The sequence below is a fragment of the Aspergillus glaucus genome (assembly GCF_001890805.1).
Source record: "Aspergillus glaucus CBS 516.65 unplaced genomic scaffold ASPGLscaffold_8, whole genome shotgun sequence".
Classification (NCBI taxonomy): Eukaryota; Fungi; Ascomycota; class Eurotiomycetes; order Eurotiales; family Aspergillaceae; genus Aspergillus; species Aspergillus glaucus.
The window spans coordinates 362,696-375,476 of NW_019170460.1; the positions used below are offsets into that span (position 1 = coordinate 362,696).

Genomic DNA, 12,781 nt, shown 5'->3' on the forward strand with positions numbered 1-12,781 from the left:
TTTTTTTTCTCATATTCCCCCCTGTGTGTATTTGTGTTTCATTTTTCTCAAATTGTGACCGAAATCTATGACTTGGAAATTCCTTCAAATGTACCCTGGCGTTTCTTCTTTTTACTACAGGTTTCAAGTTTCTTAGATCTACTCAATCAATTTCCTTCATCTCTGTTTCCACCATAATCCAGGTAACCGACTGTAGCTTAGACTGTAATAGCAATATCTACATACAACATAACTGCTACTGCTGCCTACAACTGCCTACATCGATATGCAAATTAGGTTTAATTTTGTACCTCCTGATAAGGTTACCTGTCTGTCTTTTTTGGGGATATCACGTGATATGACAGCCCTACGGTTTCCCTTGTATTGTGTCTTGGTGAGTATTCCAACAAAGATATATTAGATAATGGGATTCCATAGGTGATCTCAGACACTGTAGGAACTTTGGATGGTGTTTATCATTTTGTCTCTTGTTGAATGATTCTTTGTTATAAGCAAGACAGGATATATATTCCCATAGCATACCATGGCGAAATGTTCTCATAGCAATCCTTATCCTAACTATCTACATCTAAACCAAAACCTCACAATTTGTATCACATCCCATACCCAAAGAAGCAAAAAGAAATGTGCCATTACTGGACCACCAAATACACCTTTTGCGGCTGCATCTGCGACGACATATACCAGCTCTGCCCCTACCGCGAGTACTGCGTCGGCACGGTGCTCACGCAGACCGAATACGAAGATGATTTGTGCTGGGAGTGTCGCGATGATGCAAAGGAACGGACTAGATGGGTTGAGTTGGTGAGGGAGATGGAGACTCCGGCGGCGGAGGCGATGGCGGGTACACAGTCCGAGGGAGAGAAAGAGGGAGAGGCAGAGAAGGGCGCAGAAGGACAAGAGGGGAATGGTGGTGGAGAGGGTAAAGGCAAACGGATTCGTCGTCCAAAATTGGTTACCTGCGATGTTTCTAGGGTTTGTGATCCTGAGGTTATTAAGAGAGGGTGTGAGCGTGTGCGACGGGCTTGCTTTGATGAGATGGAGTGATGGATTTTGTCTATGGGAAAATAATGGTAGTATAGAAAGGTGAATGTTGTTTTATTGCCTCGGAATATCACGTAAATTTGAATGCTAGATCATACGCCTCAATATCAAACTAAATCGCCAAAACCTAGACGCTCGTATTCAATCGTTCCAAACGCGCAGTGATCGACTCGATGACCGCAGATCTAGGTGACAAAACCTCAGTAAATGGAGCAAGCAAACAAATGAAATAAAGGGGACGTACTCTCGTTCAACCATCTTCATCGCATCAGCGATCTTCGCGCGCTGTAATCTCTGTGGGACCCTTGGCTGAGCGGCAGATGGAGATGCCGGACTGCCAGGCTCAGTCGGCGAGGGTGCCTTGGCTGCGATTCGTTTGCTATCAGCAACAAGATCGGTCGCAAGATCCATGACCTATTCGATGTTAGTATTGCAATCATTTCATGAATGGTTGGCTTCCACCAAGCGGAGAACTTACATCTTCCAGTCGTTCGTTCAGATTACGTTCCTTGCTTTCATCTTCCGGCTTGGCTTCCTCAACCAAACCCGACAAGGCTTGAACCTCCGAGACCCAAGATCTCTCTTTCTCACTCAGCGGCCGACCGCCGGATCTCAAGACCTTGCTCCGCAGAGCCTCGTATCTTCCAACGAGCTGGTCTTGTCTATCCTTGGCGGCCCGGAGCCTTTTATCAAGAGCTTCGCCACTCTTGGTGCCTTCTTTGCGCTGGCCGTCTTCGCCAATCTCACTAGACACGCCCTTGATGCGTTCAGATACATCGCAGAGCTGCTTTAATTGATCTTGCATCTCCCCTTGCAGTCGCTCGCAGCGACGGAACAGATCCGATGCCGCTCGTTCGAGGGAATTCGTGTGAGCGGACAGAATCCGGTGAGCGGCAGCAACCAAATCGAGCGTGGCCGGTGACAGGCGCACTTGCTCCTTAAGCGAGTGTCGTTGACGATGCGGGACGTGCTTGTCAATGAACGAGTCCAGAGGCGCATCGGAGTACAGAACAGCAGGGACCTGGTATGGCGGTCGTCGAGGAGGCAAGATGGGCGATCCAGGAGCTTGGACGCCCGAGTTGAAGGGGCGCAGGTCCGCCACTGATGGGAAGGAGATCTCAGGAGAATCTAGCATAGCAGCATACGGGTGAGATGCATGGTTTGTGAGCAAGAGATATCCGAGATCGTAGTCGTAGTAGACCAGGGCAGACGCAAGATGTTCCGGCTGGCCCTTGACAACAGCCTCATCCCCATCAATCTGAAGGATGCGATTCCTAGTAGAGATGGATCCCTCACAAAGGATTTGAAGGCGGAAACCGGAGCCAGCAGTGTCCTCAGACTGCAGCTCTGCTTCAAGTCGTTGGGCCCAGGATGCGAGAGAAATGAACTGGACATCGCTTGGAGTTGTCACAAAGAAATTGTATCTGGACTGGACATCTTTGGTAAAGGTGGGCCAGTTCGGCAACTGGGATCCCTCCCGGACAGTGTCCAGAGATTCTACCAGGACCAGGTCAGAGGGCTCGGAAAAAGGAGTACTGAAGGCGTTCTTCTTGGCCTTTGGAAGCCACTGTCCTTCAACACCGTCCAATTCCAGACAAACGTGAATTCGCCCACTTGCCGTCGACAGACAGATGACAGTGGCCGATAGTTTGTCTTCAGTACTATCCTCCACTGCCAGTTCCTCATCCTCTCCCTTCATGAGATCCTCCGTATCGATTTTGGAGGCAACAACGAGAAGATCACAAAGGTCCAAATCATCGAGCTCATCACCTGTGTCGATACGGAACGGTCCCTGCAACCTCGGAATGGCGCTGGGATTGGCAGGGCGTGCGAAAATCTCAGATTCAGCAATGTTTTCCGGGTCGGACATGATGGGCAAAGGTTCTTGATTATCAATTTCTGTCAACCAGTCGTACTGCTGTCGACAGGCCGTCAACTGCTCCTCGAATTCCACCGGGTCATCCTCCAAGGCGGCCAATTTCGGGACGATTGAAGATGAAAGCGAAGGAATCGTGGTCGACGGTGCCCGCCATCTTGAGGGGAGTAAAGGGCAAAGAGCATATAGATCACCCGGCTTCATGGCAACCCACAAGGTCATTGGTGCCCAGGCGTCTTCCCTTTCGCTTCCAGTACCACCGAAGCAAGCAGATGCGACTTCCATATCCACATCATCGGCAGAGAATCCTTTACTCTTCCCAAACCCAGAGGGCGTGAAATCTTGGTCAGACGATGTCCCATCCACCAGCTTCCGCAAATCGATAGCCAACGTAGGGCGGTCGAACGACCAGTGGTTGTTCCGATCCAGTTCCCAGACCCGAACCGCTGCGTCCGCGGTCACAGTCACGATGCAGCTTCCTAAGTTGCTGTGTAGGCCAAGCGGATGCCATAGTGCAGAGACCACCGGGGATTCTGGGATAACGTGTGTCGTAGGACCGAGTTGGTAAGTCTTTACGCGAATGGGGGAGTCATCGGTGCCGGACAAATGCGACGAATCGGGGAGGACGGAGATATGAACGGTGTGATCGGTCACAATCGCTAGGAAGGCACCGTTTGGAGAGGGAATCAGTTGTCGGATTTGCGCATAGACAGGCACAGTCAAGACCTAGTTATGCCCATCGGCAGTCAGTATACAAGCATGTTATTGCTCCATAGATTCTCTTCGTACCCTGTAATGCACACTGGAAGTGCTATCCTGAGATCCTGCAGCAAGCCCTTTCTTCGCCTTCGAATGCTGCTGCTGCCATTCATCTTTCAACCTGGTGAGGCTCGACCAGCGGATCTGATTGTCCACCACCGTAAACACTTCATTTCCTCTCTTCGCAAGTGTCCTAGTAGGGCCGTTATAGTCGGCTTTGCCCTGAATGCCCAAAGCAGTGCCCTTCGCAGATGTACTGGAGAAGAGACTAGCACCTGGGGAAGGGCGAGATAGCCAGGGAGGAGTATAACTGACGACGTTCGGCATGATGACGGCGCCCAATGAAGGAAGGTTGAAAGCAAGAGATATACAGAGAGGGAAGAAGAACTTCTCAGTCTATTCCCATCCTATTCCGTCACCGAGGAATAGTCAAATAAATAAACCAGCAAAAAAAGCGTCACTGGCAGGAATGCGAAGCAACGGAGGTCGGAGCTTGAGGAAAATTGGAGGATGCGCGCGCCAAGAGCCTCAATTTCCTCTTTAAGCTCCGGAGCTCCCTTTCACCTCCACCGCAGAGCTCAACAACAACAACCAACATTGAGCACATTGTCTGAAAATGAGCATACTAACGCGCAACACAGTGGACCGGCTTGACCGGCCTAGTGCCTACTATATCTCAAAGGTACGGCATCCTTCTCTTCCAAACTGTCGTCAGACCACGGTTGACTCGGAATCGATACAGAACAAGAAGCGCAAGTTTCAGGATGAACCCGAACCGCAAGAAGAGGCCCCCGATCCGTTAGCGAATGCGACCACTCTTTATGTGGGAAACCTGTATGGTTACAACTCAGGCTGTATGGCGATGGTTCTCTAACCGATGGTTCCAGTTCCTTTTACACGACAGAGGAGCAGATCCACGAACTTTTCTCGAAGTCAGTGCTCTTCAGTCATTCTCTATGCTACAACTATTCGATCAGTTCTAATGCGAAAGAAATGATGCAGGTGCGGTGAGGTCAAGCGTCTCGTTATGGGACTCGATCGGTTCAACAAAACACCATGTGGCTTCTGCTTCGTCGAATACTACACGCACCAGGACGCCCTTGACTGCTTAAAATATGTCGGTGGCACGAAACTCGATGAGCGAATTATCCGGACGGATTTGGATCCTGGTTTCGAGGAAGGACGACAGTATGGGTATGTTGAATGGCACTTCTCTGGACTGGCATATGGAATAAGAGGGTCTTTTGTGCTGACAAACATAGTCGCGGCAAGTCTGGTGGCCAGGTTCGGGATGAATATCGTGAAGAATTTGATCCTGGTCGTGGTGGTTACGGTCGAGCCTACGCTGACGACCAGCGCAGACGGGAGGAGGAAGAATATGGAAAGGGTAAGTAATCTTGGCTTGGAATTGGATCTATTGGCGCATATACGGAGTTTGTATAAGGGCAATTTCTATTATCGAAAGACAAATGAAAGAAAGACAAACAAGAAAATGTCCATTGAATACCCCAGGCCATGCGAATACTGTACAGATGGATGAATTTCACATATGACCCCAGAAACTCTATGCTTTGTTCTTCATGGACTCCTCTACTTGGCGCAACCACCACGCATGTATCCTTGCGTCGTCGGTCAATTCGGGGTGGAAGCTCGTTCCAAAAACGTTACCCTGTCGGACTGCAACAATATCTCCGGTGTCCTTGTCCGCATTGACTTCTTTGCCTTCGTTGGCCAGTCTGGCAGCCCTTCCAGGAAGGCTCGCCAATACTTCCACCTCGCGTGCTATTGTCTCAGCCGCCGCCGGTTTCGACGGCGCCACAACGGTCTCTTCCCCAGTTTGAGCATCCTCCTGGTTGTACATGATCTTCTCGACGACCGGTGCGCGGATAAAAACAGCAGGGAATGAAGCCTGCTCCGACTCCAGGAATGGCAGATCCAGTGGCGCTTGAAAGCTCTCCGTTTGGCGGCCGAAGTGGTTCCTGTTCACCCGGACATCCAGGCCACCGATGAGTTCCTGACCTCCTTTCTTCGTTCGGTTCGCAGACTCGGAGAGTAAAATCAGGCCGGCGCAGGTACCCCATGTAAGCTTGCGATGGACCCTAACAAAGGCAATGGTCAATATAATGTCCACCAAAGGGAATCCGACAAGGCAAGTCAAAGGGGAGGAGCGCATACTTGACAAATTCCCTCAGCGGCTCCAGTATGTTAGACCGCTCCGCGACAAGCGACATCGTCGTGCTCTCGCCTCCGGGCAAGATGAGCGCATCGCATCTCTCTAACTCTTGCGGGGTCCGCACCTCGATGAATTCCCATTGCGAGCCCGAGGAGAACCCAGCAGCAGCCTTTTTCAGCAAGTAAACATGTTCGACAAATGCGCCTTGCAAAGCAAGAACCCCAACGATGATTCCGGTCATGGTATACCTTCTCTGAGTCAATTCAGGTGGTTTAGCCACTCCGCGCCGTCGTTTATATAGCGGCGGAGAAATGTCGGGCCGATATTATCGGCACGTGTTGCCCCTCACTGATAAGAGATCGCTGTACAACAAAACAATCGCTGTCAGCAACTGCTTCTCTTGATGACATGCGTTACGGGTTACGGCCATTCCTGTGTACATAGGCTGATATCTGGAGCTCATACGGTTCTTATAACCAAGCGCAATATGCAATAGTGATAATTGACTATTTCCGTGGACATACAAAACCTTTCGCATCAGCACCATCCATCGCATCTGACATCTCTCTACGAGCACGACGATGACACTCAAACAACAAAATGACAGACCATGCCTCGTCCGGTGGTACATCGATACTCGACCATTGACATCAAGTACCTCTACCCTCCCACTCCTCCAAACCCTCCAACCACTGGACCAAGAAACAGTCAAGAAATACTACCAACTACCGGACAGACACATGTCCCTGGCATCCTATCTACTCAAATACCTCTTCATTCATCAAATCTGTCGCATTCCATGGCAGGAAATCCACATAAGCCGGACACCAGCACCGCATCGTCGGCCCTGTTTCGTCCCTACTAAATCCTCCCACCAGGCCATTCCCAATGTCGAATTCAATGTTAGTCACCAGGCGTCTCTTGTCGCGCTTGCGGGGACTATCTATTCGCCATCGGATTCGTCGCCTGATGCGGTGTTCACACAGCCCGTTCCATCTGGAGCTCCTTTACCGTCCGTACCACAAGTCGGAATCGACATCACTTGCGCAGATGAAAAGCGTGGGAGCAGAGCGTCCAACCCTCCCACAACACATGAAGCACTGGCTGAATTCGTTGACATTTTTGCCGAGGTCTTCTCCGCACGCGAACTGAAGACGATGAAGAATGCGCGCGGACCAACATTACCACCTGGGCTGCAAAGGAACGCCGCAGAGGTCCAGTACGGACTATGGATGTTCTATGCATACTGGGCTCTGAAAGAAGCATATATAAAGATGACAGGAGAGGCACTCCTGGCTCCCTGGCTCAGGGAGTTGGAGTTCACAGATGTTATTGTTCCGGAGGCGTCCGATGTGACGGGGCAATGGAGTCGGCCGTACACAGGGGTTAGGACATGGCTGCATGGGAAGCTGGTGGAGGATGTGCGGGTTGAGATTGTGGCGTTTGGGAGGGAGTATCTCATTGCGACGGCTGTCAGAGGCGCGGGGATTGGAGCTGGGAGTCGTGCGTTGGACGGTGTGGAAAGTATTGATCCGTGGGAGTCGTTGGAGAAGGTTGACATTGACAAGGATATCACTGCATGTGCGACAGGGTTGTGTCATTGTTTAAAGCAATAGGGTGGTTTTCTACGGCACTATTTCTGCTATGTACAAGAATATTCGGCATTCTCATATATTTTCAACCTTGGACCTCTCAGAGACCAATCCTCGCCCTTTCATTACATTCTCCCCGTATGATAAAGCAGACTCTGCTTTCCCTCGTCCGAATCGCTGCTATTACTGCGATCCATACTCACCAGGAAATTCCAACTCCAGGCCCACACGCGGTTTACTTATGATAAAGGATTTAAAAAAAAAAAAAAAAAATGTCAATATTATCCTCATTCTTCGTCGTAAAATCAAAAAACTTCGTCATCTGCACATGGAGCTTCCCGGACTCGCCGTAGTGCGCCTGAATGATACGTCCATGCTGGGGAGCCGAAGGACGATAGGGTTATCAGATATCAGATCGTACCTGTCGATCAGTACCAAAGTACCATTATGGCATCATATCAATGAGCCCTATTTAGGACGGGGCTCAGAATGAGACATCTTAATAAGCTCTGAACTAGCAAGGCTGGCAAATGTGCATAGAATAGTAAAGCCGGGGAGTCATTTAACAATGATACATAGGCTATGCAATGGAACACGAGTCTCTCAAATCAAACAGAAATGCCATTTCATCCCTCAGTCTCAAGAAAACTATGAATAAACAAAAGGTATCATGCTAAGTGACAGCAGCCGGTGTAAAACAAGAAAAAGATACATTTTCCAACTCTCCAACTCCCTTGTCTTTTATTTTCTGCTCCCCGAGGGTTTTCTTCATTTTCTATGCCATGCGAATGCTCCTGGCGGATTCTCATTTCGGTCTCATTTCGGGCATATGCTCAGTTGATCGTCGTAAATACGGGTGGAATATTTGAGGCGTCTCTCGTCCGTTCCGCGGGGATCACGGATAGTCCCTGCAACGGTTGACAGACGAGGATAGCCACTTGTGATGTGATAATTATATTTCAACAGCGGTGGACTTGCCGTTGACACGGGAGGCCTCAGCCCTCTCTCCCTCCTTCTCGGACATACCGAGGAGGGTCTTGAGCATCGACTCTTGGGTCGACTTGGTCAATTGATCGACATCTGCGGAAGTCAAACCAGCAGTGCTAATCGGAGGCAGGACTAGACATTGTCAGCATATTCACACCAAGAACAGAAGAAAGTAAACTTACCCTTAACCTTAATATCGCCAGAATTGAACCGCAAATTCTTAGGTGACAAAACATGCGAGTAATTCTCCGCAACAACAGGAACAATCGGCACACCAGCCTTAACCGCAAGATGGAACGCGCCCTTCTTAAACGGCAACAACTCCGGCTTGTCCGAATAACTCCTCGTCCCCTCAGGGAAGATAAAAACGCTCTGGCGGTGATCCCGCATCTCCTCCGCCGCACTATCAAACGCCTTAAGAGCCGTCTCCTTATTCGCCCGGTCAATGAACACAGTCCGCGACAACGCCATAAACCACCCCAAGATCGGAATCTTAGCCAGCGACTTCTTGGCAGTGACGCTGCAGTATGGCGGGAACATGGCGCCCAGCAGGAGCACGTCGAGTTCGGACTGGTGGTTTCCGATGAATACAGCTGGTCGGGTGGAGAGGTGCTCGGCGCCTTCAATAATGTCGAATCGCACGCCGGTCGTTAACCGCATCACCCATTTGAAGCTGCGTGCTGTGGCCCATTGGGAGACGCGGCCGTAGCCTACCAGTCGCAGGACTATTGAGGCGACTACGCCATAGCATGCGCACAGTAGGAGCGAGCCGTAAGCTGCCAGGCACCGGGCGACGAATGCGGCCCGGGGGACTTTAGTGCCCAGAGCGAAGAGGGATGCCGTCAGGACGACGAACGAGCTGATCCCCGAGGCGATATAGGAAAGAACGGACATGGTCCGGTTTGGCGAGGATTTTCTTTCGGTGTCCGGTTCTCGGATGCGGAGGTGTTGAGGCTATACTAAGTGGATTTCAATGTCAACCAATCCAACCCGATACTATTGGCGGGAATAGATCCTTACTACCGAAGAGTAATGGAGAGGTCAGTGACGTTTATACTGACAGCCAGACCGAGAAGCGGGACGAATTCTGTAATTTATGAATTATAATAATAGAAAATGCCATAAGAAGAGAAGGAACAGTAAGGATAGCACAATGAGGGACAGAATTGAAGTCGACGAAGATCGTCATTGTCGCTCTTTTCGGCGGGCCGTTTTGTTGGGCCGATTCACCGCTTTCCATTTACGGCTACTACAGAACAACAGAGCATAGGGTACTGACTTGATATACTCGTATAGTATCTAATAACAATATGCATAATGATAGTAAGAATTACTTATTCAGGGCCGGGCACAACAGGCTCTATGCCCATCAGCCCGTCGCCCACAAGTTCTTCGTCTCTCATGCAGCAGCTCATCTCGTTAAGCCACAAGCGACAGAGCATGAATCAATGCTAATATACAAGAAAAACAAGGACTTCAAAACAGTTCCGAAGAAGAAGCCTGATGCAGGTAGAATGCTCTCTTTACCCAACCAGCCTGGTAAACGCCCGTTTAATGCTGATGATAGCGCCAAAACAAATTGGTATTCACAAAACGCCAAACCGACACTCGTCAACAAATCAAAGTGAGGACCCGAAATCAGATAGAAAGAAAGGTAGGAAGCAAGTAGCACGCTAGAGAGTAGATAAAAAGATCAACTCATGTCCTCGTCGTCTTCGTCCTCTAGCGATTCCATGGCGTCCTTGATGTATTGTGCGGCCTGAAGTTTAGAAGTTAGCACCAAACCGGAATGTATCATCTTGGGTGTGATCTTACCTTAGGATCCAGGTTCAAAGCAGTAGTAAAGTGCTTGATCGCATGTGCCTTATCATGCAGCATCTTGTAAAGTTTGCCCAGGAGGTAGTGCACATTGGCCTCATCCGGCGCCATGTCCTTGAGGATCTTCAACTCTGCCAGGGCATGCTTGAGATCCTGGAGTTTCATCAATACGCGAGCTTTGCGGAATCGAGCAAGCACAGAGTGTGGTGCTAATGTGCAGGCACGGTTGTACTGGAGCACTGCCCCTCTGGGGTTGTTCATCTTCTCCTGAACAAGACCAATACAGCAAATAAGCACCGCATTCGTGGGGTTGATGCTAGCGGCATTGCGGAAATGTTGTTCTGCAAATTCGAGTTTACCCATCTTGTCATACACAGTACCCAGGCCGTACCAAGCGTTGTAGTGCCGGCTATCAGCGCTGATTCCATGCCGGTACGCATCCAGTGCATTGTCGTATTCCTCATTGGCAACAAACTCGTGACCCTGTAGAGTAAAGGCATAGGCAAACATGGGATCTAATTGCGTTGCTCGTTTGAAACACTTGATAGCCTGATCGTGATCACGCTGATGGGAGAAGGAATTGCCAACTGCACACCATGCTTGAGGAGAGAGGCGATCAACTTCCATCAGTTCGTGAGCCAAGTAAGCTAGTTCGACATCATTTTTCAGATGCCAGAGAACAGTCGAGTAAATTTCCATATCCTCCAACCGTGATGGGGCCATGGATTTCACGCGGAAAAAGTACTTTTCAGCCTCGGAATACATCGCCTGCTCATAGTAGGCCCGTCCTAATTGAGAGAGAACCCATGGTGTCTCGCGTTGAGCTTGCGTAAGAGAATTAAGGATCTGAATGGAATCTGGACAGTGATAGCGATTCAGCGCGAAGTAACCAGTAGCCAACTTGGAGAAGAGTTCCAACAGCCACCCCAGGGCCTCAATTTCTTTCGACTTTTCGGTAGCGGGATTCTTGGGAGGAGCTTGTTGATTCAAGGGTTGTGACACAGCTCGAGTATCCCTGGTGTCGCCCTCATGGCTGTCATTCATAGCCCTTCGGCTGCCGCTTACAACGCGGGTCGGGTTGGTTATAGTACGCCCCTTCGTCCCAGTAGCTTTAACCCTTTTGAGATCTCTGCTATCCTTCATGCCCAGGCTTGTACTGGACAGCTTGCTAGTAGTTGGCTTAATTTGGTTGAATAATCGAACACTGCGCCGTTGGGGTGCCCCTGGCTCTGTCGGTTGTGAAACGGAAGGGTGGGCTACCTGGCCAGACACTGTTCGCTTGCGATCACCGATCCTAGATGCAGCCACTGATTCTTTGTCGGTCTGACTCGCAGTAGAGTCCTCTTGCTCAGGTCTCGTCCTGGTCCTGGGCCGGATTCCTGTTGGTCTCATCTTAGGCGGTGGGTCCATCCCATGATCTGTTCCCGAGGTATGTACTGTCCTGTTCTTCCTTGCAGGTGCTAATGGGGGCTCCATCGAAGACTCTGGTGCGGCCGGTACACGGACATCGTCAGATTCACTGCCCTGAGTTCCGGGTGTTTCTATCCCTTCATACACGGGAGTTGCCTGCGCCCCATTGAACTTCTCCCATAAGGCCGAGATACCATAGGGAGGGCCCATATCATTGCGAGGAGTGGAGGTGGTCAAGGGATCAAGGTTGGAATTCGCATTTGATTGTGATTGGAGTGGGCCAGAGGGTATCCTATCTGTAGGGGGGTCTGCGTCTTCTTGTTGAACTGATGATACCATGGCAATCAACTCAGGTGTCAGCCGGTAGATGTTGGGAACGCGTATGTTAACACCTTGCGGTAAGTTAGCAAACTGTGGCAGGATGGTAGATTGCGAACACTCAGCGCCTTACCTGTTTCGCACAGGCCCAGGAACGCATCCCACATGAAGGGGTTTAGTTTGAGCGACTCCGTATAGCAATCGACAGCTCTGTTCAGGTCTTTGTGGGCGTGCCACAACTTTCCTAACAAGCAGAGTATGGCTGCCGCATCGGGTAGGTGTTGTCTCCGCGTTTCACTGTGTTTATCTGGAAGACGTCAGACCAGATCTAAAGCAATATCATATTCCATCAAAGGACCACAATGCTTACTCCAGTTATTCCTGGAATCCCATAACCCTTTGCTTCGTTCCAGAGCCGTAACACCATCCAGATACTTCCCCAGATCTAAACATGCCTGGGCATGCACATATGAACAACCGATATGCGTTCCTCTCGACCCAACGTTCCGGCTGTAGTCACATGCTGCCTTGACTTGGCCGTTGTGTAGATGACAGAGGGCGAGAAGGTATACGGATTCTGAAGAGCGGGGTTCGTATGCGTGTAAACGACCGGCAAGGAACAGCGCGTTATGAACGAGGTTGTTATCGAGTTGGTAGTAAATAAGTTGCCTCAATTGGCTTGCTGTATGGGATGTTGACGGTGACATGGTAGGCGGGATAACGTCGGGGGGTAAGGGCTAGGAATAGGTAAACGGAGAATAAAGGATCGACGACGCGGTTCGCAGCGAAGGGAAGGTCGACGAA

General features: G+C 50.2%; 7 protein-coding genes across 7 annotated transcripts; 3 read left to right on the plus strand and 4 right to left on the minus strand.

Annotated features, from left to right (window-relative positions):
* Window positions 1–624: 624 nt before the first annotated feature.
* ASPGLDRAFT_24913 (uncharacterized protein) lies at window positions 625–1,047 on the plus strand (the record flags this gene model as incomplete). Its single annotated transcript, XM_022543428.1, has 1 exon — window positions 625–1,047. The coding sequence occupies one exon, from the start codon at window positions 625–627 to the stop codon at window positions 1,045–1,047; it is 423 nt and encodes a 140-aa protein (XP_022401748.1).
* On the minus strand, window positions 1,040–4,146 carry ASPGLDRAFT_46028 (uncharacterized protein). The gene is made up of 4 exons (XM_022546367.1): window positions 3,710–4,146; window positions 1,523–3,646; window positions 1,289–1,458; window positions 1,040–1,229 (listed from the first exon to the last, which is right to left on the minus strand). Exons 1-4 carry the CDS (start codon window positions 4,004–4,006, stop codon window positions 1,172–1,174), a joined length of 2,649 nt encoding a protein of 882 aa, XP_022401749.1. The 5' UTR covers window positions 4,007–4,146; the 3' UTR covers window positions 1,040–1,171.
* A 149-nt stretch (window positions 4,147–4,295) lies between these two features.
* Window positions 4,296–5,074, plus strand: ASPGLDRAFT_65844 (nuclear cap-binding protein subunit CBC2; the record flags this gene model as incomplete). The annotated part of the gene is made up of 5 exons (XM_022548953.1): window positions 4,296–4,361; window positions 4,422–4,513; window positions 4,567–4,611; window positions 4,682–4,873; window positions 4,942–5,074. The coding sequence occupies 5 exons, from the start codon at window positions 4,296–4,298 to the stop codon at window positions 5,072–5,074; spliced, it is 528 nt and encodes a 175-aa protein (XP_022401750.1).
* Window positions 5,075–5,243: 169 nt separating this feature from the next.
* ASPGLDRAFT_57258 (pyridoxal 5'-phosphate synthase glutaminase subunit PdxT) lies at window positions 5,244–6,093 on the minus strand (the record flags this gene model as incomplete). The annotated part of the gene is made up of 2 exons (XM_022548242.1): window positions 5,244–5,778; window positions 5,855–6,093. The coding sequence occupies 2 exons, from the start codon at window positions 6,091–6,093 to the stop codon at window positions 5,244–5,246; spliced, it is 774 nt and encodes a 257-aa protein (XP_022401751.1).
* A 340-nt stretch (window positions 6,094–6,433) lies between these two features.
* ASPGLDRAFT_124818 (4'-phosphopantetheinyl transferase family protein) lies at window positions 6,434–7,468 on the plus strand (the record flags this gene model as incomplete). The annotated part of the gene is made up of 1 exon (XM_022540513.1): window positions 6,434–7,468. One exon carries the CDS (start codon window positions 6,434–6,436, stop codon window positions 7,466–7,468), a length of 1,035 nt encoding a protein of 344 aa, XP_022401752.1.
* A 928-nt stretch (window positions 7,469–8,396) lies between these two features.
* On the minus strand, window positions 8,397–9,325 carry ASPGLDRAFT_65847 (1-acylglycerol-3-phosphate O-acyltransferase SLC1; the record flags this gene model as incomplete). The annotated part of the gene is made up of 2 exons (XM_022548954.1): window positions 8,397–8,563; window positions 8,614–9,325. 2 exons carry the CDS (start codon window positions 9,323–9,325, stop codon window positions 8,397–8,399), a joined length of 879 nt encoding a protein of 292 aa, XP_022401753.1.
* Window positions 9,326–10,124: 799 nt separating this feature from the next.
* ASPGLDRAFT_24919 (anaphase promoting complex subunit bimA) lies at window positions 10,125–12,684 on the minus strand (the record flags this gene model as incomplete). Its single annotated transcript, XM_022543429.1, has 4 exons — window positions 10,125–10,190; window positions 10,247–12,051; window positions 12,111–12,284; window positions 12,348–12,684. 4 exons carry the CDS (start codon window positions 12,682–12,684, stop codon window positions 10,125–10,127), a joined length of 2,382 nt encoding a protein of 793 aa, XP_022401754.1.
* Window positions 12,685–12,781: the final 97 nt, after the last annotated feature.

What these genes read in the sequence shown, in the direction of transcription:
- ASPGLDRAFT_46028 (XM_022546367.1), bottom strand. Translation starts at nt 4,006, where the DNA reads ATGCCGAACGTCGTCAGTTATACTCCTCCCTGGCTATCTCGCCCTTCC. An exon ending in TGAACGAACGACTGGAAGAT is followed by an intron (nt 1,459 to 1,522) that starts GTAAGTTCTCCG and finishes AACATCGAATAG; the next exon opens with GTCATGGATCTTGCGACCGA. An exon ending in ATGAAGATGGTTGAACGAGA is followed by an intron (nt 1,230 to 1,288) that starts GTACGTCCCCTT and finishes TTTGTCACCTAG; the next exon opens with ATCTGCGGTCATCGAGTCGA.